Source organism: Sebastes fasciatus, chromosome 18, assembly GCF_043250625.1.
Source record: "Sebastes fasciatus isolate fSebFas1 chromosome 18, fSebFas1.pri, whole genome shotgun sequence".
In the NCBI taxonomy this organism is placed as follows: domain Eukaryota; kingdom Metazoa; phylum Chordata; class Actinopteri; order Perciformes; family Sebastidae; genus Sebastes; species Sebastes fasciatus.
In genome coordinates, this window is record NC_133812.1 from 13,956,380 (window position 1) to 13,984,105 (window position 27,726).

Consider the following 27,726-nt stretch of genomic DNA (forward strand, 5'->3'; position numbering starts at 1 on the left):
TGGGGCAGCTGTGGGTAGAGCAGGTCGTCCACCAATCGGTAGGTCAGTGGTTCGATCCCCGGCTGCTCCGGGTCACATGTCGATGTGTCTCTGAGCAAGACACTTAACCCCAAATTACTCCCGAAGGCATAGCCATGTTTAAATGAGTATTTAGATTAGGTCCTGATGGGCAAAGTTGGCACCTTAGCAGCCTCTACCATCAGTGTATGAATGTGTGCGTGAATGGGTGAATGCTGACATGTAATGTAAACCGCTTTGAGTGGTCGGAAGACTAGAAAAGCTGCTATATAAAAGCAAGTCCATTTACCATTTAGTGATGCTTAGCAGAGTATCAGTAGCATAACTGTTTGGTGTAGTTAAGATACCTTTAAATCACACATTAAAATGTATTAAATTGTAAATTACTTTATTATACTTATTTTAAATATAAAACAGACACCTAGCAAAACAGAGATACCTTTAATTCCTATAAGATATGATGTGTATATATTATATATAAATAATAAAAATATAGTTAAAATGGACAAGGAAGATAGATATTGTGGTTCTATGGCAATTATTTTTGGGGTAAAATATTCAGCCTAAAATCGATGAAATGAAGATATCAAAACCTTTCTATCTACATAGCTTGCCAGTTCGCCTGGAAACTTTTAACCCCTTTTTTTCTCATTTTTACTGCTTCTGTAGTTACCGTTCTCTGCCTTTTGGGGGCAGTATATATGTAAATCTTAATTAAATATTCACAAAAATTGGTTACCATGCTGGCAGGATGGAAGAAGTGTAGGTCAAATAGTCCCTAGCCATATCCAGGATTGCTGTTGGCGTTTATGGCATGAAATATAACCCAGTATGAAAAAGCTATTTCTCTTGCGGGACTGACGGTCACAACATTTTAACATCAAGTAATTTACAACAAGTCACGACGATTGTTTATTGTTCCAGAAAACAGTTACCTGAACATTAATTTCGCAAACTGACACCATTAAATGATTAAATTGACCCTGGAGCATTTCCCCATGCCATGATATTTAATAAAACATGCTATCCTCTATTTATCCTGCTCATTTGATGGAAAGGTGGGAATGATGGCGCTCACCGCCATGATTGGCAGAGGTAATAAAATGTGACGAGTGAGAGGTAGAGAGCTGTCGTGGCAGACGGTGATGGCAGCGCCGATCATTAACCTGTCTACCACAGTGTTACGCACAGAGGCGATGATGTGTTTACCACATACTTTAACAAGTCAGCCACAGGGTCGGCTCTTGTCAGCGATGAGGACATGACGTGTGTTCTAGGTCTGCTTGCGTGTGACGGGATATGGTAACTGGTGTGCAATTGGGGGCTTTTTGCCGGGTTTGTTCTGAGCTGTACTGACCATATAAATGCGTGCATGTAGTGCTTGTTGACATGTGTTCCTGTGTCATCTCCACCTGGAAAAGTGGTAATATAAGTGTCCTTTCCCATTACTTCGATGTTTCATATCAATTCCATTCCATTGCTGGGTTGTTTTGAAGCAATCAATACTGGATTGAACACCCCCATAGGCTTCCAGTTTTCATCTAAATGTCCTCGCAGTTAAATTGTCTGTTTGAAAAGGGCCGCCTTTATAGCATGCTATTACTGTCGTATAATGTGAGGTCAAATGTCTGCGTTTTAAGCCGTGCTAGCAGTGTGGCTCCATGGATGGCAATGTCGGGCTGTTGGTTGGTCGGCCTACCACTTTGGTCCAGACTGAAGTATCCCACCACCTTTTGGATGAATTGCCATTAGATTTGTTGCAGATATCCATCAGGCTCCATGGGGATAGTTTTTAAGGATTTTGGTGATTTTTCTCAAGCACCACCGTGAGGTTGACACCTGAGTTTTGAAATATTTTGACAACTATAGGATGGATTGGCACAAGATTTTAGCATCCATGGTTCCTAGACAATGTACGCTAATGACTTTGGCGATCTCCTGACTTTTCTTCTAGCGCCACCAGGTGCCTGATATTCGTGGTTTTGAGTTAAATGCCTCGAACAAAGCCTAATGACTTTGGTGATCCTTTGATTTTACATCATCCGGTTAAAATTATAATTTGTCTAATACTTTGGTTTAAAAACCTGCAAAATTAATGACATTCTCATCAGCTTCAGCTACTGTATTTAGAGATAATTAGAAAATAATAGCATACTAACAAGCTAAATTTAGACTGTGATCCTGGCAAACATTATACATGCACAACGTATCCTCATACAACGGTTCCTGTGATATCTTACGAAAAGGTATTCCTCATTTTTCGTGCGTTTTTCTACAAATGTCTAGCAAAACACATCACGTCAATTTCCACTCCAGTCTATTCAAAATAATCTCCCGTCTTCACAGGAAACAACTTGTTTAGGTTTTTGCAAAAATACTACTTAGTTAGGTTTAGGAAAAGATTGTGATTTGGGTTAAAATAACTCCGGAAGTGGCGTAACTTAAGTATGGAAGTTACGTGACAAATAAATCGACTTCAGGTTTCACACGGGGTACAAACACCGGTCTCCTCGGCCAAAGTCTTGTCTTTCTTTGACCCACCCATCCACTGCCACCTCCTCCCTACGCAGTGTTTGGACTCTTGGTTTTGTTTTAAGGTTTTTGATTTGCCTTAAAAAAATTTTTACAAAGTAGCTTGGAATCCATTTGTGAAATGATTTTGTTGGGGTTTTTCATCATTAAGAAAAATGTATGCATGTATATACATATTTCCAATAACCATCCTAGATCTGGCCTATATATTCCTATCCGTGTGATCCATTAGCGATTCTAGCCACAGGGTGTTTTGTAAGGGCAGACAGCGAGGCTGAGCTGTGACTGAGTACTCCTCTCTGAACCTCTGATGAGAGTTATTGATGTTAAAAGTTCAAGTGATGATTATTAAACTTTGAACAAACTCCAACTTAGTGCTCGACCAGCAGCACTGATTGTTGTCTCTCACAAGTGCTGTGAGTTATTCCCGAGACGTCCCCTGCTGATTGTGAGTGATTGAGCCGTTTGTCTTCTTCAACATGTCTAGACTAGAAATAACTCAGGTTTTCTGTTTTTCTAATCCAACATGTTGCTTTGATTAATTATAGCAAAGCGTACATAAGATGTGTAAGCCTGATCGGTCAATCACTGAGCTATGATAGACGGGTTCTCATCTCGACTGTAATTCATTTAGTCACTAGACTATAAACAATTGCCTCATGCATTGAATATATAGATTTTGCTGGATGAAGTAGTCACTGTCTGTTTCACTGAGGGTTTTAATGTCTTCTAATGTTAGCAGAGGCTGTCAATAATTTAGTGGAGTTGGGCCACATCCACTATTAACAACTGTGGGAAACCCTTGACATTGCGTGCCGTACCAAAGGGCCATTTACTTTTTCTACCGGTGGAGTCAGAGATCAGTCGAAATTATGTTTTAATAGATTGGTGCAGGAATGAGTCCTAAAACCCGGATATGAGATAGAATTTTAGCACAACTGGTTCCCTCGTCTCGAAGTCCATGTTTTGTTTTTTTTAGTTAGATGTTTGAAATAAGGTCTGTGGTTAACACAAGCTGAAGAGATTTTATCATTTTGTTCCACGATATAAAAGATTTCGGTAAATATCCCACTCGTGAATTTTGAATCTTTTACATGTCTTAAAAAAATCACTAGTGAGACTATAAGACGTCTTCACACCGACACGTCTGCCTTTAAAGCCTTGTTGTATACAGTATACTCAGGCTCATGCGACCATGGTGTAGTTCGTTTATACCTTACATTAGCTTTTTACTTCTGGTTCATTTGTTGAGATTATTTTACGGAACAAAACATGTAAATATCTTAAACATTTGTTTGCCACAGAGTTTAATTTCTGCAATACGGAACAATCCCATTGGTATTTTGTTGAGGGAACCCATTCAATTCTAACTTCTGGGTTGGCCTACAAAAATATGTCATCCCTGTACCACTCGATTAAGGGCTCTGTGGCTTTATCACACCCACTGCCCCTTAAAAAAAAAAACTCATACAAGACAACACATATTCAAAGACTGCTGTGTTAAATTGATCAAACACTTTAGAATTATGGAACATCTCAACCTCATCGCATGCACTTTGTTAAAACAACATGAAATTGTCAACAATTAGCACTCACACTCCAAACAGAATACAATTATAGCTTCCTGGTGGTAATTGTTTGTACCGCTTCAAGTTGAAACAAATTATACTAAACTAATAATTTATACAAATGTGTGATCATTCGTTTCTCTGAAATCTCGGTGTTGTTATTGGAAGTCGAGTCCAAAATTAGTCTGGAAGATTGTTTCATTCACATGTGAAATCGTCTTTAGTTTCTTCCAAAGAACCTTATATTGCTGAATGCAAAATGCTCATAGTTCCTGCATCTTCTGTGCCAGACACTGGGTGTTTAACAACAAATATAACCACTCATGTAATGGTAAGAAGTCACTAATCACTAATGTTATATATTAGTCAGTGATGGAAAGTATAAAAACAGAATTCAATTTCAATTTAATATTCAATTCTTATGCATTGATGCGTGTAGTTTGTTTTAGATTAATGAAAAGTGAAATAAACAACCGCTGTTTTTCTCGTAACAAATTGGCCGTTCTCTTTATTTGTTGTGACACTGAACCCACGTCTGTCTAATCAGTTCTGGAGGAGGGTTCTCGTTATAAGTCGGGTGAAGTTTGTCAAGCAGGCCCCCTAATTTGCACATACTGACTGACACTTTGATCCCAGTTTTCTCATTTAATATCTTGATGGCACGATGCTACGGTTCCTCAGGGGGCAGACCAAAATTGGTGCTCGGATGAAAATAACTCTAAGGGGCTGTAGATACACACATAAAACTTGTGTTATATTATGTATGTGAGTATATATGAAAAAAAAGTGGGACTTTAAAGGTATTGATAACATTGGTAACATTCAGCCACTAGATGTCGCATTCTCCCTCGCCCGTACCATTGCATTTACTTGACAACAAGTCGTTGCCAGGCTCTTACCATCAATCTCAGTATCTGTTTTTTCCACACTAACTGATGACCACATGATACCAACGTTGTTTTGCTTTTGGCTCACAAGCCTTGTTAGAAGTAGAAACCAAACAATATGTTCCACAGAGATAAATAAAACATTAATTTTGGACTCGCAAAAAATAATTAAATTCACAATCATTATAATTTTTTTCTGGAAAAGCCATACTTTTATTCGGCACCTTCCTAAAAGCTCTCTGGATGTATTCTTTTTTCTTTTTTTTACAATTATTTGTCTACATAAAGATGTATATACAATAAGACCTTTAATGAACACGTTAAAACGTGCAGTATATTAGCAGCCATTTAAACTTCAGAATCCTCTAAAAAAAGCAGTACATTTCTGACAGGCTTGACTGCCATAAACCATAATAGGCTGTTTGCAATGACAGGGACAACAAAGTACAAACAGGCAGGTCATCAAGCCACGGTACGAAACCCACTGTATACTCCAACATGGTTTCATTCTCCAAGCCTTTCAGCACAACGGACAGCGCTCATTTACCAACAAGTGACAGTGCTTTATGACGAGGTGAAAACAACAGTGGTGTGTTGACAAAATGTAGCACAATGTCCGTCAGCACCTTTCACCAGGATGGTAATTACTCAGTGCAGGGCTGCGGGGGCTTGACCTTGAACTGTCATGTTCTGTTGTGTAACCTACACTGTAGCATTTCAGGTAGGTGTTGACACCAAACTGAACTCCCTCATGCATGTTATTTTCAATAGAAGGAAAGAATAGTTTGCAATTAACCATCAAAAATAGCATGAAATATGATAAATAAAGACAATGTAGCCGGGGCTCAAGCTCCCTATAGACCTTAAATATGCACGCCAGCTCTTAGCAGTTGTTGGCAAAAAAAATGCTAATTGTCTACAAAATAAAAATACCTCAAAGCGAAGTTAGGGGCTCACATCACTGGATGCACACCCTTAAGGTTTTGTGTTTACCGTAGCAGGGCATCCTTCATTCATGTGTGCGTCTAAATTTATCTACAGTGGTTCCTTCAAGTGTCACCTGTGTGTTGAAAGCGGTTCACATTTAAAAGACAACAGTAGAGCGCTTTGATGTCTGAATATTTATTTGGTGAGAGTTTATTCCTTTAGGAAAAGACGGTGACATATGGAGGAAATTATTTTCGCGGGAGTTTATTGAAGCTCTGTTTCAGTGGCATTCACTTGATTGTTTTTGATTGTGTGTGTGTGCACACACCTGCGTTGCTGTTTGCATGGTCCTTATTATGGTTTAGTGTGTGTGTGTGTGTGTGTGTTCCTCTAAATGGATGGAAAGAAGTCTCATGCTAGTCATTCTCAGGAGGAATAGATGACTCCACTTTCATCTGTCTAGCCCTGTCTCTCTCAAACACACACACACACACACACACACACACACACACACACACACACACACACACACACACTACTGCAGTCTTTTATACTTCATCTCCATTTTTATCCTTTGCTGAACTGTGTGTGTGTGTGTGTGTGTGTGTGTGTGTGTGTGTGTGTGTGTGTGTGTGTGTGTGTGTGTGTGTGTTTTCACCCACGTGGCTTCTGACAGCTTTCTGCTCTGCCTATCGATTTGCCCCAAAGCGGCTCCCGTCTCTCTTACACACACACACACACACACACACACACACACACACACACACACCCTCTCTTTTTTTTTCTCTACCCTGTTTTATTATCATATGCTGATAGCAGGGTTAGACTGCATTGCAGTTTTTAATCAGCGGCGAGATACCCTGTCTGACTGCACAAGCTTTTTTTGGACAAACTACAGCACAGTGTAATTACTGTTTGTCCTATAGAAATGTGCATGTGACTGTGTTCTTGTACGACTTTATAAAACTTTAGAAGTGATGACAATTTTTAGTCAGTCAGGAAAGTATTTCATAAATAAAGAGATAAGGCCAATGTCAGCGGGGTATAGGGCTGCATAATTCATTGAATATTAATAGCGGTCACGATTTTGACCCCTCACAATTAAATGAACATGATGGACTGTGATATTGACGTGTGACATGCGTGCTCTGCTCATGGAAAGCTCTGCATATAGATAGTTTTTCCTCGGCATACAGCAGCACAGACAGTAACATCACAGCCACATACACACGCACACACACGTCCTTTATGAAGAAGACATAAAGTCTGTAATTTGTCACAAATGTAAGTCCAAAATAAGCCGTGGAGGAACAACCTTAAACAATTTGGAACAACAAACTTAATCAGACACTTACATTGTAATTCATCCCCGTGATGCTGCTCGGTGTAAGCACAGTGACCGGCTCGTCTGCCGACAGCACGGAGCTACAGAGCTCTGTTAACTGAGGTTCCATTGACTTACATTATGGTGCATTCAAGCTCTCAGTAAAAATGAACATTGGGCGATGGTAAATTACAACGCTATCATGATGTGTTCAAATGTAATCTTGTAAAGTGTAGTTTTTGATGAGAAACTTGAATAAATACAGTTGTTTAAAGATGTTTTCGCAGCAATATAAAATAGATATTAGCGCGAGAACTATGACCTGTTTAACTTCCTAACACTAGCTCTAAGCAGCTTATAATATATAATATATAACTACTACTTCCAAGACTTTTTTTTTTAATCAAAGCAAATATTTAAGAAAAATGCAATAATTTATTTTGTAATCATTTGAATTGTGTGTTTTTATGCAAATAACCACTATGGATGGCTTTAGTTAAGTAAAATGATGACCAAGTTTCTTAGCAGCGGTTTAGCAGCAGACAGGCAACATGAAAATGTACTCCGGTGAAGATTATTTTAAGTCATATTTTGATCCAAAAATGTGAACATTAGCAGGAATGTAGCACAACACGGAAGTGAAAGCAGTGTTCAGCTCATTAAATGTGAAAGTGCAATAGAATCAACCGTGATGAATAATCATGATCTCAATATTGAGCAAAATAATCGTGATCAGCATTTTGGCCCTAATGGTGCAGCCCTATCCCCAGAACAATGCCAAATTGCTGTCTAAAGCAAAAAGGGGTCAAGAAATGTCAAAACGCTAACGAATTCACGAACAAATCACAGCAGTTTGGAAAATGCAATACCCGATTTACAGTATCACTTTACACACTAATGCACTAAAGTACACACACAAGCCCCCACATCCACTGATGTTCTCACTTTTTTTCATGTAAATGGTTGTCAAAGTAATAATGCAGCCGCTGGTAACTACTAGTTGTCAAGATTCATTTACCTCACATTCCCCCGTCTGCTTACTTCATTTCCATGCTTTCTTCTCCCTTTCCGCGTCCCTGTGTATCATTTTGCTAAAAGCATGGCTACTTCCAGTCACAGTGGGCGAGTGTGTAGCATGTGGTCGGCATAATTTCGACGGCGCCGTTTCCTGTGCCAGCAGAAAGAAATAACAGTGGTTTTGAAGCTTGAAATTACAGGCAGTGAGAGCTAGCAGCTTTTTTGTTTGTGTGTTTGTTGTGCTTTCATGCCCGTGTGCGCGCGCTGCTCTCCGTCACGCAGCGTTGTTTGTATAGGGTATCGCATTGTTTGTTGACCCCTCGGTGTCAGTGGTTGAAACTATCTGTGTTTGCCTGTGTGTGTGTGTGTGTGTGTGTGTGTGTGTGTGTGTGTGTGTGTGTGTGTGTGTGTGTGTGTGTGTGTGTGTGTGTGTGTGTGTGTGTGTGTGTGTGTGTGTGTGTGTGTGTGTGTGTGTGTGTGTGTGTGTGTGTGTGTGTGTGTGTGTGTGTGTGTGTGTGTGTGTGTGTGCATTACCCATCTTTAATAGAAAGTGTTTCTAACCATGGTCCATGTTTGTTTCTTTATTCAGATTTTTTGGAATGGGTTTATATAAGTGAAATTGATAATTTGTTCATAATTGATTAATAAAAAAAATCCAATAAATGCAAATAATAAGAATAGAATGTGTTTTAGTACTATTACTAAAAGTAATAATAGTAGTAGTTGACCATTCGCTAGGCCCCATCCCCTTAGTTAGTCAAGTTTTCCATTCTTGCAGTTTACAATGATAACGGTGGCAGATTTACCGCATGAAATTCATAGTGATTTTTGAAACGACGATGTTGGAAGCCTTTTCAGGGCACCCGTTAGAAGACCTAATAGATTCCACGTCTCCTTCAAGTGCTATTAATACGTTCAATAGCATATAGCACTCTGGCTGCACTTTTTACACTTCCTTTGTGCACATTTGCACGATTGTATATGTGTACTTGCTACGGGTTTCCATTTCCCTGCTGTAGTTCTGTGTTTTATTGTGTTGATGTGTCATTGATGTTGTCTTTTACACTCTGTTTTTATGTGAATGCTGGCTGCAAAACAAATTTCACAATAACGATAACCTAACCAAACCAAACCCCACGAACTAACGCTGCTAGTTAATGATATGCTACTTGGCCTTGAAAGTAACACTAAGTTATGTCGAGAATTCTAAAGCTTGACAGGCCTGTTGTGGCTATAGTTACATAATAACCAACAGATTAGACAGTCGCTATTTGGAGGAGGGGTTTAAAAAGTTGTCCTCCAAATGGGGAAGTGGTGATGGTCCAAAAAAAGGACAAATAAAAAATGTATAGTCTTTGTTCACAAATATACTGTGCAATTAGCATTTATCCTGCTGTCGAACTAACTGATCTCGGGATGGACAGATGGATAGGGACGAGAGGAACTGAGTTTGAAAAGTGTTTGAAAGCCCGATAGATGCAAAAAAGGGAAGAATATATGATGACTGATTGACTGAGAGGCCGTGTGTCAGATCTAATTTGCCAGCACTGCTAAGGGTTATGGTTTTGGCTGACAGTCACATCCCTTCCTCCCTCCCTCCCCTCCCTCTCTGCCCTCCTGCCCTCCTGCGATCTGTTCTTTGTACAACACCGCAGAGGAAATGTTGATTTTAATCACTAGGCATAATTAATTACCATCCTTCCTTGTTAAGAAAATAAAAGCCTCACAGCCACATAGTAATTGGCAGAGATTAATTTGCGGCCTACTGTAGGTGAGTTTTGACAAGTGCGTGCACGTCTGTGTCTGTGTGTGTGCAAGCGGGTGAGAGAATGTAGGTGTGGATTTGTAAGTGAAAAGAGTGCATATTTGTATGTGTCTGAATGCAGTTTTTAATGCGTTTTGTAGAGAGAACGTACAATCCAAATATTACCGGGGAATCCCAAGGTCTCGCATACAATTTGAGTTTTTCAAACAACGAATAAATGCGGCCGTAAAACTTTACAAAATGCTTCAATAGCTAGAGAGCGTTCAGTATTTAGTATTCATAACACAGTCAGGCTATAACAATGATGAACAGGCTTCGGGTTGCAGTTTACATTCAGTGATGGATTTGAGAGCTTTAGATTGCAGTGAGGGCTTTTTACAGGTAGTTAAGATTCCATTTCTGTTTCCCAAATGACCTCCATTTCCAGAGGGTCCTGAGCTTCAGCTTTACTCATTTATTGCTCCATCCCCCATCATAAGGCGCTTCACTACACCGCCGTGCATGGATCTGCTGTGCCGCCACTTATTTGCATGTGCATTTACTTTTAAATTGAAGGTTTAACACCACCGGTGTCTCAGAATCAGTCGGAGTATCAGCGCAAAGTGAGTACTGCTTAATTATCAGTCATCCATTGCACCTAGTGTCGGTCCGTCGTAACACAATTACAAGAGCGAGTGGATTATATGGAGGCCCACTACCGACAGTATGAAGCAAAAGAGTGTCAGATCAATTAATAAATAATACTGTTGGTTAAATAGTGCAATTAAAATGGAGTATGAAAACAAATGTAAGGCTTTGTACTTTTCCTTTAACGTCCGAGCAGTTGATAGAAAACAGAAAAGCTTTTTGTTTTCCTTTACCAACTTCTATTAACCTCTTACTGTAACAATCCTGAAAGCCCGCTGGTGGGTTCATCTGCTATTCTGTCTTTCAGAGGTTGTAACGCGCTTAAAGCTAGAGTGAAGATACTGGTATCATATGAAACTAGAAAAACCTAAGGAATGGTACTAACCAATCAAATGTCATGTTAGCTTTTCGGGAAGAATGATAAATAACGCTCCAAAGTTATGCTAAATTTTGGTGACAAAAACTGGCATGACCTCTCACTTCAAGATATGTGAATGAAAACCCTGAGATGAACAGAGTGAAACTGAATCTTATTAGATAAAACAGATGTTGACAAACTGCATAATTTGCAGTTGATTTGCAGTTATCCCAAAATGTGCAAAAAAAATTGCAATAACTTTGTATCATAACTTTATCATATCGTGTGGCCTCTGGTGATTTCCACCCCTACTGATAACCTTTCACTACATGTTGATACACTGACCATCAAGAAAGGATACTGATTTTTGGAAACTGAAACAATGGAGTGAAAAGTGAAGTGAAGATTGTTGTATATTCTTCCACTCTTTGAAAACCAGCAACATCATAACTACCATTGTGACTTTGTCAATCAAATTAATCTGGGAATGTTTGATATGGCCATCTGAAGACCCCTGTCCATCAAACGTAAAGACAGTTTTTAGGGTTAAACAGTAGGACGCATACAGTCTAAGCAATCGGCTGACTCTATGGCCAGTGGACTTTTTGTAGCTTATTTAATAAATCGCCTAAATAAGTGCCTTTATATTTCTGCCTCGTAACATTCGAGCACATCTGGTGCAAAAATGCCCATTTGTGTGTCTCCAGTATTTGCCGGTAAACTAGCAATGTGGGGCTTTTATTCGCTTTTGACTGCACAATGACCGACACAGCATAAAACAACTCACCTGCAGCGCTCCAGTGTGGCTTTTCAACAAATGTCTCTGGGGTATATGTTTTGTTTATAGGCTTTTGTAATCCAGAGGTGTACCACAGTTTTGTAAACGCAACACGCAGTGGGGGCCATGCGGTCACATGCCACACAACTTTGGCATTTGTACATTTAGTCAGCATTGGCTGTCAAGCCATTCGTAACAGCATTACTGATTCTTATTTATGTGCCAGAGAAAAGTTTCATTATCATTTTGATGGTAATATTGCATCATATATGAGAATTACTGGGATGATCTTTGGCATCTTAATGCAGCTATTTATCCTCCCTAAGGGAAAGTATTTTACTGCCGAAAAAAAGCATTTCATTAAATTACTTTTAATGGGACAGCTTAATTTGCAAATATGAGTAATTTGGAGGTACATCTTCACCAGTACCGATACAAGTGCACAGATGGTTTCTGTACTAACCCGGCTTCATTACCAAACTGTCATAATAAAGGTTTAAAGAAGAGGTATGTGTTTACAAGTTCATGCACAGACAGTTTCCTACAGTAGTGTCTTAAAATGTTTAAATTAGACTGTGTATAGGCCTTTATACTGATGAAATATCACCAGACTTTACATAGATATCCAGTGTTATAAAATTGAACCCACCACTGAGGGCTGAAACTATGTTTTATGAACTGTTGTGTGTGTGTGTGTAAGTGTATGCGTGCATGTGTGACGGAGCCTGTCTCCGCAGCAGCCATGCTTTGGCAGGTTGTAGTTTTCCCCTCAGAAATCAGCCGCTCTCTGAACTGTTAAATCACACCAGAAGCCAACCTTTGAGAAGAAAATTAATTACTTTCCCTCCTCCTCCTCCTCCTCCTCTCATTTTTTTCCATATTAACCCTCCTTCATTCCTTTTCACTCTTACACTCTCCCTCTTGAACTCTCTCTTTCTCATAATAGTATAGAATAAGTTTGGCCACAGGTGACGTTTTATTATTATTATTTTTAAAGCGAGCAGTGAAATTGTCCATTACGCATGAAGCCGCGTTCCTTCCTTTTCAGTGCCTTCATTTGAAGTTTGCTTTGATGCTCGCTGAGATAGAGTGTATGTGATTCGGGTCCCGTTTTGGCAGCAACGCCTTGCCCACAAACTCTACTGTAATCATTAGGTTGTCAAGTTTTTCCATCACAATCGGGAGCTTCATTTAAAATCAATGAAACGTTTGTTCTAGATAGTGTCTGGTGGAAGTGTCCAAGATCACTGAAATCCATCTTGATGCTTCCATTCATCACCATATTTATCCACATCATTACACGTGTGGCAGGAGTTGAAAGAATCTGATGATTACTCTAGTTACTGAACACTCTTCATTCACCTAATTTGTGCTTAATGACCCGGGGGCATGTTATAATCAAGAGCCTCACAGCAGGCCTTTGTTTATTGGTCTCGCATTGATTTGCCTTCCTCACCTCCATGCTTTTTCTCTCCACCCTTCCTTCTCAGGTTGAGATAGAAGATGTGGAGAACGAGGAGAAAAGATACGCCCTCTTCTTGGAGCTGCTGGAAGACGCACAGAAGTGGGAGGACTTTCAGCTGCTCACGCTCCTCTTACAAGCGTGGCCACCTATGATGAAAGAGGAAGTGTAAGACATTATTTTTTTCATTTCTCTTTGATTCTTTCAAGGTTAAAGCAATAGTTTGACATTTTAGGGAATTTGCTTATTCGTGTCGATAAATATCAATCAATCAGTCAAACTTTATTTGTACAGCACATTTCATACAGGTTAGTGCAGTTCAAAGTTCTTCACAGATGACTGACAAGCCAAAAATCATACAGAACAAGTGTGGACCGTGAAAACGACAGAAAAGACAAAACAATTTAACAATCTGATGATTTGAGACCAAAGCAATACAAGACAACACATTTATAAAAATGTAATAAAATACATTTAAAAACTATAATAACAGTAAATGTAGTAAAACAGTGTGAAATAAAAACTAGATTAATAAAATAACAGTGAAATAGAATAAAATCATACAACTTCAATACAATAAAATATGTGATTAATGAAATAAAAAATTTAAAAAATGATAAAACTTAAATACAATAAAATATGTGATTAATAAAATAAAAAATAGAATACAATGATAAAACTTGAATACAATAAAATAAGTGATTATTTAAAAAAACAATAAAATAGAATATCATTTTACAACTTACAATACATTAAAATAAGCCAATAAAACAATATATTATGTCTGTCCAAAGGTACCAGCACCTCTAGAGTACACTAATTAACACGTTATACCTCATTTGTTTTATCCGTACAAAAAGCAACTAGTTGTTTTGCTGGTCTACCTCTTAACTAAGGACAGGCTAGCTGTTTCCCCCGTTTCCATTCTTAATGCTAAGCTAAGCTAACCAGCTGCTGGCTCTAGCCTTATATTTAACATACAGACATGTGTGATATCAATCTTCTCATCTAACTCTCAGCAATAAAGTGAATAAGCGTATTTCCCCAAATGCCAGAACTATTCCTATAAGTTATTACCTACTTATGAGTTATTAATTTGCTCGCAATCCCATTTTTACAGCTCATTAGTAACTATATCATTCAGATTCATACAGGATTAAAGAAAATAACTTGCAAATATGTATTCTATAGGCAGGTTTTTGGAGATAGAAAATGCAAATGTGCTGTAATTACAGACTGTGTGCAGAATACCAACAGCATGGCAGCTGATTTACTTTCTTTCTCACCTCACTTAACTCTCTCTTTTAACCTCTGCTCTTAATGCATCTTCAGTAAAGTCAGGTTTAAAGTTCAAAATGTGAAATTAGTGCTTTTTCACCAGTGACTCAGTGAGTGTGTTTTAGTTCTTAACAGTCTCTTTGGACAGGGTTTATTCTCTAGCTTGTTCGTTAACAAAATCAAGGACACAGGAAGACATTGACTTTTTAATGGACGGGTTCTGTGCCATGTGTCTCCAGCGTGAATGGAGAATAGTGGCTCTAATCACTCAGGTCTACGTATTGCACATCGACTAGTTGGAAATGAAAACAGGCGTCTTCACAAAGCTTCAGGCTCTGAGCTTCTTTGCACCAGCTGGCATCTTATGAGCCTCGGCAAAGCGTTGGCTGTATTTCCGATAAGTGCCTAATGATGTGATTGCTCTTCTCCTTCTCCATTGTTCTTGATTAAAAGTGAGTGGTACTCTGAAGCCCGCCGAGACAATACGGGGTTATGCTGTCGGGGAGTTTATCCTTCCAGCTCAATCGAAGCAGACTGAGTTTCAAACAAATTTCGATCAGCAATTTAAAGTAGAGTTTTTCTCCATGTGTTGTTAGAAACTCACAAGGACGTGCACTTAGCTGTGTATGGTTGTTGATGAACAAGATTGACGTGTGTTCATTACTGATGCATCACTTTAAAGGCTAATACAACCTGCCTGATGGGATACTTTCTCTTTCAGTCCAAAATAAACATTATGCCAGGATCAGACTACACAATATTTTGTCAGATCACGGTCCTGCTGTGACTTTACAACCTGCTTGACATGTAAAACTCTTGTCAGCCTGTCAAGTGTCTTAAGTAGGACTGTACCCTACTAACAATAATTTTCATTGTCGATCCATCGGTTTATGAAATGTCAGAAAATGGTGAAAAATGTCAATCAGTCTCTCCAAAAGCCCAAGATGACCTCCTCACAATGTCTTATTTTTTCCACAACTAAAAGATATTCACTTTACTGTCATAGAGAAGTAAAGAAACCAGAAAATATCAACATTTAAGAAGCTGGAATCTTGACTATAACTCAAACCAAAGTTTTCAAAATAAAGCAGGGAGTGTAACAAACGGAATAAGAAGAATCAGAAGCATGTGTGAAAAATGTTTTTTTTAAATCAGCTGTGTATTTGTAATGGACAAAAGAGTTGTTATTGAGTGTGTAAAGCCAGTTTCTTTTCAGCTGAGAAAGCAGCAGGAGAGATGGGATTAGATTTGGCCGCCACAGCTGCTTCAAGTTCACCCACAGATTTCAGTGACTTTGCGAGTGCAGAACAGCTGTAGTCAAACCATCGCTGCTGGGACGGTCGGCTACAATCGTTTCTTTTATCTGCAGACTGAGCTGTTGTACTGTATTCCAGATTTAAATGCAAACATAATGCTGAGCACAAACCCAGCTTCTGATTATGGATTTTGTTTTTGCTTGTCTCCTTAGTCGGCCTCGTTTTAAATCGCTTAAGTTAATTTGCACACAACATGCGCACGCACTAACGCTGTAATGTGCCTCTTTGAAGCTTAGACGCTTGAATTTTAAGTCTGATCTGTGTTTAGTGTGCGTTTTATGTGTAATGGCTGCTGCATCCCGATAGTCGTAATTCGGGACACAAAACTCAGAATAACTTAACCCTCAAATGCCCCATTTAAGATGCTCCGTTAAGACTGGAGGGCGTTCGAGAACACGTGGTTAACCTTAACTATGAGTCTGACTCAGCATTTAATCCTGGCCGGGATGGAGGTGTGTTTCCAGCGTGTGTTTTTTGTAGAGTGGAGATTTGTTTCAGTAAGACTATAAGAGGCTGTTTTGGGAGCTATATTGAGTTGCATCTGAAAAGCTTATCCTTTTGTCCATCCGCATAAATTGAGTCATGATTCAAAGCACGAACGGAGGCTGGCTGTGACTCACGCTGCACCCTGTGACAGATTTTGGCGAGGCACACAGGCACTCATAGTCGCATGCAGCAGCAGAGCCTCCCCGTGCCCCTGGTAAAAGCACAGGAAGCTTGCAGTCTGCCAAACAGCACAAGTGTTTGCTCCCACGGCCGCGATCATCCGAAGGTGAAGCAGCTTGTCAGGACAAGACACCCCCGGTAGCTGGATGGAGAGCTGCCTTTTATACCGACGGTCACACACAGGAGCCCTGCTGTCTTCCCTGCTGTCTCTCTCTCTCTCTCTCTCTCTCTCTCTCTCTCTCTCTCTCTCTATCACACACACCATCCTTCTTTCACAGGGTCTCCTTCCTCTAACAAGCTATGTTAAGACGCACTTCAGCAGCCTAATCTCACATCAGGGTTCAACCACTTTCATTTATTTTATTTTTTTATTTCTCATCATATAACTAAGGATTTATCAGCGTGTTTCCATCTACCCTTTATCATGTGAAAACACCCGGAGTGTAACGACGCACACGTTCATATCAGATGCCTCCTCTTCTCATCTCCAATCTCCTCCTTTTCCTTCTCTGTCTGGTTAATATTTAATGTACCGCTTGTCATGTTAATCACATACGTAACTTTCAGCAGTGCTGCCGGCATAGCAGCGGCAATTTTTCTTACCGCTGGAAACATATTCCCTCCTTTAGAGTGGTGTCTCTGATAGAAGAGCGACGGAGATATTCTAACTGAGGTTAAAGGCTTGATGCAGATATAATGAGGCCATGGCTTTGCATTAACATAGAGAGATGGAGAGAAGGATGGAGAGATGCATGGATGGATAGATGGAGAGATAGATGGATGGATGGGTGGATGGTTAGATAGATGGATGGATGGATGGATGGATGGATGGATAGATGAGAGATGCATGGATGGATGGTTAGATAGATGGATGGATAGATGGATAGATGGATAGATAGATAGATAGATAGATAGATAGATAGATAGATAGATAGATAGATAGATGGATGGATGGATGGATGGATGGATGGATGGATGGATGGATAGATAGATAGATGGAGAGATGGATGGATAGATGACAGATTGATAGATAGATGATAGATGGATAGATAAATAGATGGAGAGATGGATGGATAGATAGATAAATGGATGGATAGATGACAGATAGATAAATGATAGATAGATCGATAAATAGATAGATATATAGATGACAGATGGATAAATGGATATATACAGTAGATAGATAGATAGATAGATAGATTGATGGATAGATAGATAGATGCTTTATTCCTCCTTTATTTAACAACCTCTCTAACCACTAACATTACTGTTAGCGAGCGGTCTAGAGGGACTCAATCACAGCATTGACTCCTTGCTATGCTAATGATAATATTAATAGAATTAATAACTTCAACAGGATCCGTCCGTCAGCCAAGATCTAATTAACAGATAATGTGGTTCCCATGAGTTTTTTTTTTTTTTTTCTCCATATGACTGATATTAATAAAGATCCATGAAGGTCGTATTTACTGCCTTAATGTCTATGGCATTTGCCGGCCTTGGCGAGAGCTAATCGGTTACTCTGGAGGCATTAGCAAAGGTCTTGCAAACCTCACGAAGGAGCGTGTCAACAGAGTGACGCCTGTCAGATCTGGCAGCCGAGTCCCCTGGTGTTCACAGCAGAGAGAAGAAATGCAGCGTGTAGGTGTTTAATATTAACTGCAGGAGTAAAGTGGTCAAACATCTCTCCCTCCCACCCCCCTCACTTACATGTCAACATCAGACTTCATTAGATTGTCTGCAAACCTCTTGATAATTCTGTCAGCGCTCATGTCAGCCTGTGATTTGATGCTGTTATTCTTATGCGGCTGTCGTATTTATATTATTCATAATAACATGCAGTAGTCGGCTGCTGTGACCCAGTCACTGTCTAACAGGATTACCATCTGTTGACAGAGAACTGCAGAGTATTGGATGAATAACATTACAGTATTGTAATATTGTTTTACTACTGTATGTTCCTGAAAAATGTGTACTTGTGTACTTCACTCTTTTTATTCTGTGTTGCTCTCTCGTACGTTCGCCTCAGAAGCTCAGCAGAAGACCGCACACACATTCACATTCACATTCAGAGGTCTTTCTGTCTTGCTCTCTGTCTGCAGGGCAGAGTCGGAGCGTAACCCCTGGGTGGTGCTGACCTCGGCCCTGCTGACCCGCTGCCAGGCGTCCGAGGTGAAATTAGACCTGGGTCAGCAGGTTGTCACCATGGTGCGATCCCTCTACAACACCAAACACAAGCTTCCTGCGCAGGTAAACATCAAACACTCCTCGGGTAATCATCTATGACTGCTTTTGTCTTCTTTTCTTCACAGTAATCTTAAAAAAATAAATAAAAAAAAAGTAGATCAATTAGTGAGGAAGTCCACATAAAGAATTTCACCTGTTAACTAAATTGGTGCACTGTAAAGTGCAATTTTCAGGAACTCATTTCTACTTTTACTCTGCTACATTTCAGAGGGAACTACTGTACTTTTAAGTCCACTAAATTTATCTTACAGTTATAGTTGCTGGTTATTTTACAGTTTAACATTTTTGTTGATAAAATATATAATAATATAATATAAAACTTCCCAATTTTCATTTAAATAAATCTGTCTGTCAAGTCACTATCTATCACCGAATGAGGTAACACAACGGTGATTGAGCCTATTGCCCACTGATGAAAGTATTGCACTATCTGGATAGTATAGTATGACGAACTGGGTGTCAGATCAGATCACGGTTGCTCACAGAATGATGGAAAAAGGTCAATTATTTATTGAGTTTGTTTGGCTGCCCACAGTATTCTAGGACCTACCACATTTGCTGTCATCTGAGAAAGCCGTCATTGTAAACGGAACATTGTAAACTATTTTGAAAAGGGCAGGCACTTTCAAAAAAATACTTGGCAGGTGATTGGATGAACCACCTGTCAATCAAAATATATATAAAGTCAAAATATCTTTTCCATCAAGAAAAGCCTTCAGTGCCGTTCTTTGCTCTTCTTTCAATGAAGAAATACTCTCCAGTTCTGAAAAAACTGATGCTATTGCAGCTACGCTAACCTCTTCAGGAGCCGCCATTGTTGTTTAGAACGAACATATCACACACACACACACACACACACACACACACACATAAACTTAGCCCATAGCTGCCATTAGCTCCTCACAGGACGCTGATTGGTCCGGTCTCTGGCTGGACGGACACAAACGCATTATTTGGAGCTTGACAAGATGGATTTTCGTGTGACATGCGATCTTGCGATTCTGGCGTGATCTTGTGATATCGCGAGAATCCAGGTGCTGTGTAAAGGAAAGTAAACAGGGTGTTTCCAAATCAACCAGGACTGAAATCTTAAGGATTGCCACTTTAAACAAAAATCTGATCTGAATACTTCTTCCATCACTTGACGTTATACAATCTCAAAGATCTCCATTTTATTTGTCTTTGGCGGCACCCAGTTCGTAATGCTGCAAATGCGAGGGCTTTCATCAGTGGTTAATAGGCTCAATCACCATTTTGTTACCTAATTTGACTTTAGATATTTAAATGAAAGTTTCTAGATTATCACTTTAAATACAGTCAGGATAATGAATATTAATATTTTGAACCAAAGAAGAAAAAAAAATCAGTTCCTCTGCCATCACCATTATTAAAAACTAATACAAGCTTGTTTGAATTCAGTGTAACCTCGCTGCAGTGTTACCATTTTTACGCCGTATCATGCTACAGGAGCCTGAAGCTATTAAGCATATAACCCACAGCAACATGTTAGCGTCAGCTCAGTGCTTTTTGCAATGTACTATAGGCGCTCGCCGCTCTTTGATATCTGGCCGCCCCTAATGCTATTCATGCCCTGCTGAGCACCATGGAAGTGGTAAGCCTAATACCATTCTGTATGTCTAGCGCCAGCTGACTGTGATATTAGTTTAGTGCTAATGCTATTCAATGTGAATAGGCTATGTCTGCCTGGCTGTCTAATATTAGTGTGGGAAGAGGGGTGGGAGGTGTAGAAGGAGGCCTTTTACTCTGTTCTGAACAGCTTTAATTTGAATCTGCTGGAATGAAACTGCCAGAGCATGGGGGAGTCAGATTGCATTGTGATATCCATATATTACTGATAGGACTGTGTGTGTGTTTGTGTGTAGACCTTTTTAAAAGTATTATGTGTCCGTACAGTATATGCACATCGATTAACCTTTACTGTTCCTCGCCTACTCTCTCCCCCTCTCTGTCTCCTCCTCTCCTCTTTTGTTCTCGCTTTTCTCTGATTTACTCTCATCTTCTGATTACCTTTCTCTGTTTTCATCCCACTTTTGCTTTTATCTCTCCCCCCTCCTCCTTTCATCCATTCATCCTCACACACATCTTTTCATTCATCCATGCCTTTCACTCTCTCTCTTTCTTCCTCTCCAGTGTATCAGACGCATAGCCGCCCTGCTGCTCCAGAACCAGCCGAGCCTCCAGCAGCCCGCACTCAAACTGATGGCTGAGAGCGGCGACGAGCAACTGCTGCAGCCGACTCTGGATCAGATCAACAGCATGACCGCAGTAAGTGAAATAGTTAATAGTTTGCATGGTCTATATTCAAAACGCAGACCAGGCGGAGTCAGCTGTATTGACCCCAGTTTGAATGCAGACATTGCAGACGTTCTTTAAAATAAACGTTTAATTATTTAGACTCTAAAACTTGGGTTGAAAACTTCTCAGAGTTCAAGGCAATGTTTTCTGATTTCTTGTCTGGTCCAACCAACATTTGAAACCCAAATGTTTTCTGATTACAGTGATATACTGTATATATATAACAGAAAATCCTCACATTTGAGAGGCTGGAACTAGAAAAAGATTGGCATTTTTTTACTTGATAAATGGCTTAAATGATGGAATGGATTATCAAAATTGACATTAATTAATTACCTGTTAATCAAATAACGCAGAGGTTCTTCTCAACCTGTTTGGCTTGGGACCCTTTTTAGAAGAAGTAATGTCTACTTGTTGAAGTAATGTCCCCCCCATCCTCCCCGAACCCAACATGAGTTGTTGTACAACCAAAGAGCGAGCTGCAACCTCCAGTGCTGAGAAATGAAGCAAACGGGAAAGTTCTTCACAAGTTGCGAAACTCTCACGAGACGGTTAAGGTTAGGCATTGACCTCGAATGGTTATGGTTAGGATAGGCCGTCGGGCAGCAAATCTTGCGAGAGTTTTCGTAACTTGTGGATAAACATCTAGACATAACCCTGTGTATTAAAATCAATAATGTAGCAATGTTCTAGCAGGCCTCAGAATACTGTACATTATATACTGTGTTTAAAAAGTATGAGACCGAATAGAAAAGGTAAAATACAAAAAAAAATCTTGGAGGAAAGGAGACAACCGATGAAGACGTGAGCCATAAAAATTATAAAACCTCTTCACCGTCCTATAAGATATAAGTTCTCCAAAAGAATCCAACATTCACATAAGCCGGCGCTCATCCACTTACTAACTGTCCTCCAGTTGTGGGAAGCCACAATCGGATAAGAGTGTAATAGTTTAAGACTGTGTGGGCCGCTCTCCACTGTTTCCCCATCAGATAAGCAATTGTCACAAAGTAGGCCTCTCTAGACCCAGCAGACCCTCTATTTGTCCCCGGATCAGATAAGAGAAAGCCACTCTATTAGGTGACAGAGCCACTATTAAATGAAACGTTAAAGCTCCTATATCGGTACACCTGAGCAACAACGCTGCTTTTATATCCCGCAGAGAAAAGCGAGCGGGGGTGTTAAAGTTGGAAAGAGAAAAGATGTGTGATTTAGATGTGGGAAGAGGAAATCTGATGGAGGAGGGGGGAAATGCGTGTTCAGAGAGAGAAATGGGATGAGAGGGGAAATTACAAAGACAGAGCAAATGTGTGAACATGCAAAGCAAGAAAGACCAAGACAGAAGTGGAGAGGACGGAGCAGCCTGAATGGAGAGGGGATAGTACGGGAGGAAAGATGAATCAGGGAGAGTTATAGAAGGGTGGGGGGGGGTGAGAGTGCAGTGAGACAGGTAGCGTGTCACACTGCTTTGAGAAATAATCTCGCCTCTGCCACCAAAGAGCCGAACGAACGGGGGCATGTTCGGAGCAGCACAGAACAGTGTTCATCTGGAGATAACATCAACGGAGACAGAGAGGAATTGTCTTACAACTAATACATCTGATAATGTGTTGGCTTGCTCGCAGCTCACTGCGGAGCTGCATGCATGTGGGTGTGTGTTTGTCTGCGTGTGCGTCTCTTTCTCTCTTTCTCTTTGTCTACGAAAGTGTCTGTTTGCCCAAAGTGTGTTTATACCTTGTATGTTTTTAATTCATTTGTTTTCTAGTGCAGTGTTTCTGATTGCCTGAAACAGTTTTAAAGGAATTATTATTATTATTAGATAATAAGGGGGTTCAGGAAATCAGATTTAATGACGCTAAAGTTATTTAAGGATGCTCCTATCCAACGGTTTCTTTCCCGATATTGATCCTGATACATCGCACCAATCCAATACCAGTGCTCTCTTTCAACCAAATTTAGAGTCTGTATACATAACTGTTTGGAACTCAACCGTTTAAGGCCAGGACTTGCTTTCTCACTAAAAACTTCAGACCCAAACAGCCCTGTGTTAAAACAACGGAAGAGGCTGTGTTGGTGATGTCATGCTGCTTCAGGTATGATCATGTCTGATGATCGTATTTCATTAGCCATGAAATATGATCCAGGACGTTCATTTCGACTCACAGATCCAGTTAGTTTGAAGACTTATGAGACTACAAAACACTGCACAGTGGTTTGTGACAGAAATAGAGAACAAGTCTGGAACGTTATCTTATTTTACCTTCTTTTTTTTTGCATCGATCGCAAGGTAAACAATAGAAATATAGTGCACGTACAAAGTAATATACCAGGAATGTCTGCTTGCATGCATTTGATTGACCACGATGATATCGCATTGTAGTCTGTCAAAAGTTGAATTTTTTTGCCAGACAACCCTGCATTTTTTCTCTGCCCCGATCACACTGCATTGGAAACCCTGCTGGGTCGCTGGACTAGCCTCACACATAAATGAATGAGGGAGCTGCGCTAAAGTCGGTCTGAGCACGGCTTAGGTTGGTGGCCTGCTGTGACTGAATTTTGTGACATTTTCAAAGAAAGTACATTTGATATGGATCAGTCGCATCATGGCTGATATTTAGTCCGCTTAATAAGGTTGTATTGGTGGCAATGCCAAATCCAGTGTATGACATCGACGCCTCCCTAAAGGCCTTCACACACCGGGGGCATGACGGATAAATTACACGAAAATGCGAAATACCCGCCTCCGAGTATTAAAGTCTAGAGCTTTTATTGTGAAAGGTAAGAACGGAAAGAGTGGGTATGGTCTGTGCTGCCTTTGTCAAGGTTGAAAGGAGGAATAAAGTTTGCAGTCTTGGTTCGGATTACGGAGCCTTCGTGTTGTTGTTTCATGAATATAAGCGCAACTCAACCTGTTTCGCACAACCTGATTGGTTGATGCCTATATTTTGCGGTGCGAAAGCTCAGAAATTTTGCACTATTACAAATTTACAATATGACATATCAAAACATAAGTTCAATGGTAAGTATGATTAACAATTTATAAACACACAAAGAACACAAATGAGGTAAAATAAATAATAATAATTAATAAAATAGAAAATGTCGCTGCTCTAATTTTAAACTTTTTTTCTGCTCCCACACAAGAGAACAACACCTTTTATCAGATCTACAAACAGTAGATGTAGGGCGGGGATAAAAAATAATTGATTTTAGTTCAGCTTGGTCGATCAGAAATTCAAGTGAGTTTTTCTCATGGAGTTTAACTGTTAATTGACTGTTGTTACTTTTAAATTACTTTAAGCGTTTAATTTCTTTTGTCACAGTTTGTTTCACTCCATGCATACCAGACAGCATTAATTCATCATAAAAAAAACATGTGAAAGGTTTAAATGTCACTCTTCATTTATTCACCTGCTGTTTCACATCTACATTAACAAGCCTGAGGTTGATTTTGGCCACAACGCATCGTATATTTATCACAGCGCTCTTAATTAAATACATGAAAATGACATGCCACTCTGAGTGATTGACAGGCCTTATCTTCATGCACTTCCCCAACAGGTGCGTGTTCCCTGGCACTCTGCTCCGTATCTGATGTCACAGATTACTGTGCACATTGTTTTCTCCAGTATCAACACGTTTTTCTTTTTTTCTTAAGAGAGATGGCCCTGGATCAGGGTAAAAAAAAAAAAGATTCATTCTGAAGATTAGTTTTTAATTAAAATGGTGTTATAGAAAAACCACTTGACACAAGAAGTAAATGAGAAAAAGTAATTTATTTGGCTGTAGTGTGAGATATGCGTTTATTTTGCTTCACATTCACTGTTCTCTGCGGAGGAAAACCACAGTGGGCAAAGGAGTACAGGAGAAGGGAGGAAGGAGTGGGCGTAGATAGGACTTGGAAGGGAGACAAAGAAGTAGTAGAGAGCAGGTAATGAAGGAGAGGTTGTATTGTTCTCAATGGTGCAGGCTTTTATTTCTTTTCACTGGCAGCAGAAACACATCTGGCCTCTCCTCTCTTCGCCTCAAACTCCCTCCCATCATTTCCTCCTTACCTCTCCTTCCTTTCCGCTCTGCTCCTCCTAGTGAAGATGTATGGACCATGGAGGAGCAGAGGGGGGCAGTGGAGCAGGGAGCCAGGGGTTAACACCAGGCTGACTAATGGAAAACAGACAGATAAGGGGCTGATAAGAGCTGTCCTGCCTATATGAATGAGCTGTCAGCGCAACGTACAGCACACATAGATACGGCTGCACGTGTGCACAAACACACACACACACAACTGCAGTCCACAATAGGTTTGCTACGACGAAATGTTTTAGCAGTCCTCGTGTCTTCTCACCTTCTTTTTGTCTTTCGCTCTTCCGCCCGCTCTTTCTCTTCCTCCATCGGATTTGACTTTAATTAATCGACCGTTAAGTCATTAAGCCCCACCCCACTAAGTTACTGTTGCTACGCCGGTCAGGCTTGCAGTTCTCGCATGGCAAACATGCAGTTAAGTATGATAACAAAGGCAGATTTACCACTCGAAATTCTCCCCTTTGATTTCAGAAGGAGTGTCGACAAAAGCATGCTTCTCTTTAAGTCGGTAGCAGGTCAATTTTTTCCTCTGAAATGACTACTGTTGATGGCAGATTTGATCAGCTGTGGCTCCATTTCTACACAAAACTACCACTTCTAAAAACTGCACAGATCTTTCATTTTAATACATATTTTATAGTATTTTTTCATATTTGTATCATAATTTTCGTGTTTACAGCTTATATTTTAATTCAGATTTACTATACATATTTTATAGTTTTTTGCATATTTTTATTGTTATTTTCTTCTATACAGCTTTCATTTTAATTCAGATATATTGCACATATGTTTTATATTTTTTTTGTATTTTACTTGTAATTTTATTCTATACAGCTTTCATCTTAATTCAGATATATTGCACATATTTTTTAATATTTTTTTTATTTTTATTGTAATTTTATTCTATATTTATGTTTCTTGATTTTTGTACTTACTTCTATCATCAATTACATTTCCTTTTCCTATGTTTATGGTATGCACTATAAAAATACACCAAAGCAAATTCCTTGTATGTTACAACCAACCTTATTCTGATTCTAGCTAGCTAATTAAGCTAACATTGATTCTGTGAATTGGTTGAAACGCCATCGGTTGGCTATTTAATGTTTGTTGCTGACTTGTTTTAAAATGAGAACCCTGTAAAAAGGGTATTAAATATGCAACTGATGGTAACATGATATCGTTCTATGACTGACGCTAGCTAAAGCTACATGTCAAAAGAAAAAATTAGCATCCTAACCAGTTGATGAGTCATGTAGAAAACATAAGGAACAACATTGTTCTTATATTGCAGTGTAGAACTAGTTTGTGTTAGTTTTAGAAGAAGGCTAGTATAAAGAAAAACCAGGCAGCAACCTCCGGGTCTGAGAAGTGAAGCTAATGCGGAAGTGCCTTAAACTTGCATTCTTTCTAATAGCCAGCAGGGGGCGACTCCTCTGGTTGCAAAAAGAAGTCTGATTGTATAGAAGTCTATGAGAAAATGATCCTACTTCCACTTGATTTTCACTTGTAACATTATAAGAGAAGATGTTTTTAGGATGAGGACTAAGCGAAGTGTTTGGGAAAACCCAACTTAACCACGTTTCCGAGTGTTGCTGAGAGCAGAACCAGCCTGTTTTTATGTGAGATCATGTTGAAAGAATCATACACCTCGTTCATCTGCCCGGTGAAGTGAAGACAAGGTGTGTGAGCGTGTGATCGACTGATTATGAGTCTAATTGCTTGTTTAAGTGGGCTTGTTTACAGCTTTTGTGCCATGTTGGACCTGTTAATCTCGCTGTGTTTGCTCACTGCGCGTTTGTGTGTTAGTGTTTGCTCATGTGCGTCACAGCCTACTTTTCTTTTTTTCTTTCTTTTTTTTGGGGGGCTTCACAGCCTCTTCTTCTGTCACTTTCAATCATGTCGCGCTGTAAGCAAGGACTGTTTGGTGTTGTGTGTGTGTGTGTGTGTGTGTGTGTGTGTGTGTGTGTGTTTGTGCTCGCTCGGTTGCACCGCTAAAGCCCGGGGACAGCTGAGACAGAGGGATGGCAAGCAGAGCCAGAGGAAGGAGAGAGAGAAGGAGGGAAGGGAGATAGTTGTGTGTTGCCTGGCATTCCAAAGATGCTTTATGATTTAAATGATAAAAGAAGGCTTGGCCATGCATTATGTATTAGGCATTGTACGTGTACGGTAATTCCAATTAAGCAGTCAGCCAGGTTTAGCTCAGGGAGAGAGGAGAGGGCGGAGAAAGGCCTATACAGGAAATGAGAGACGTGCGGAGCAAGAATAGAAAACAAGGGTGTTAAAAATTGACCAGACCAATCAGGCAACATTTAGCGGCCATTGAAGACGAGCGGGAAAGACAACCTTGGCTGTCTTTCACAGGGCGAGACACCAAGAAATGAGAAGGTAATAACAAGCGCGAGAGGGGGGTTGGACATGTTATGGCTACAGTTTGATGTGTTTGTTCTCTTGTCATGCTGAGTGTTTGTTAATTCACTCACGGAGCACGCCAGCTGCATGCACGAACACACACACACACACACACACACACACACACACACACACACACACACACACA

General features: G+C 39.9%; 1 protein-coding gene across 1 annotated transcript in view; it reads left to right on the forward strand.

Moving 5' to 3' along the window:
• nbas (NBAS subunit of NRZ tethering complex) overlaps positions 1-27,726 on the forward strand; it is a 186,826-nt gene that overhangs the window by 151,108 nt on the left and 7,992 nt on the right. Inside the window, exons 50-52 of the mRNA XM_074616263.1 lie at positions 13,292-13,431; positions 18,626-18,773; positions 20,922-21,056. Of these exons, the coding sequence (XP_074472364.1) occupies positions 13,292-13,431; positions 18,626-18,773; positions 20,922-21,056 (423 nt within the window). The remainder of the gene's footprint in view (positions 1-13,291; positions 13,432-18,625; positions 18,774-20,921; positions 21,057-27,726) is intronic.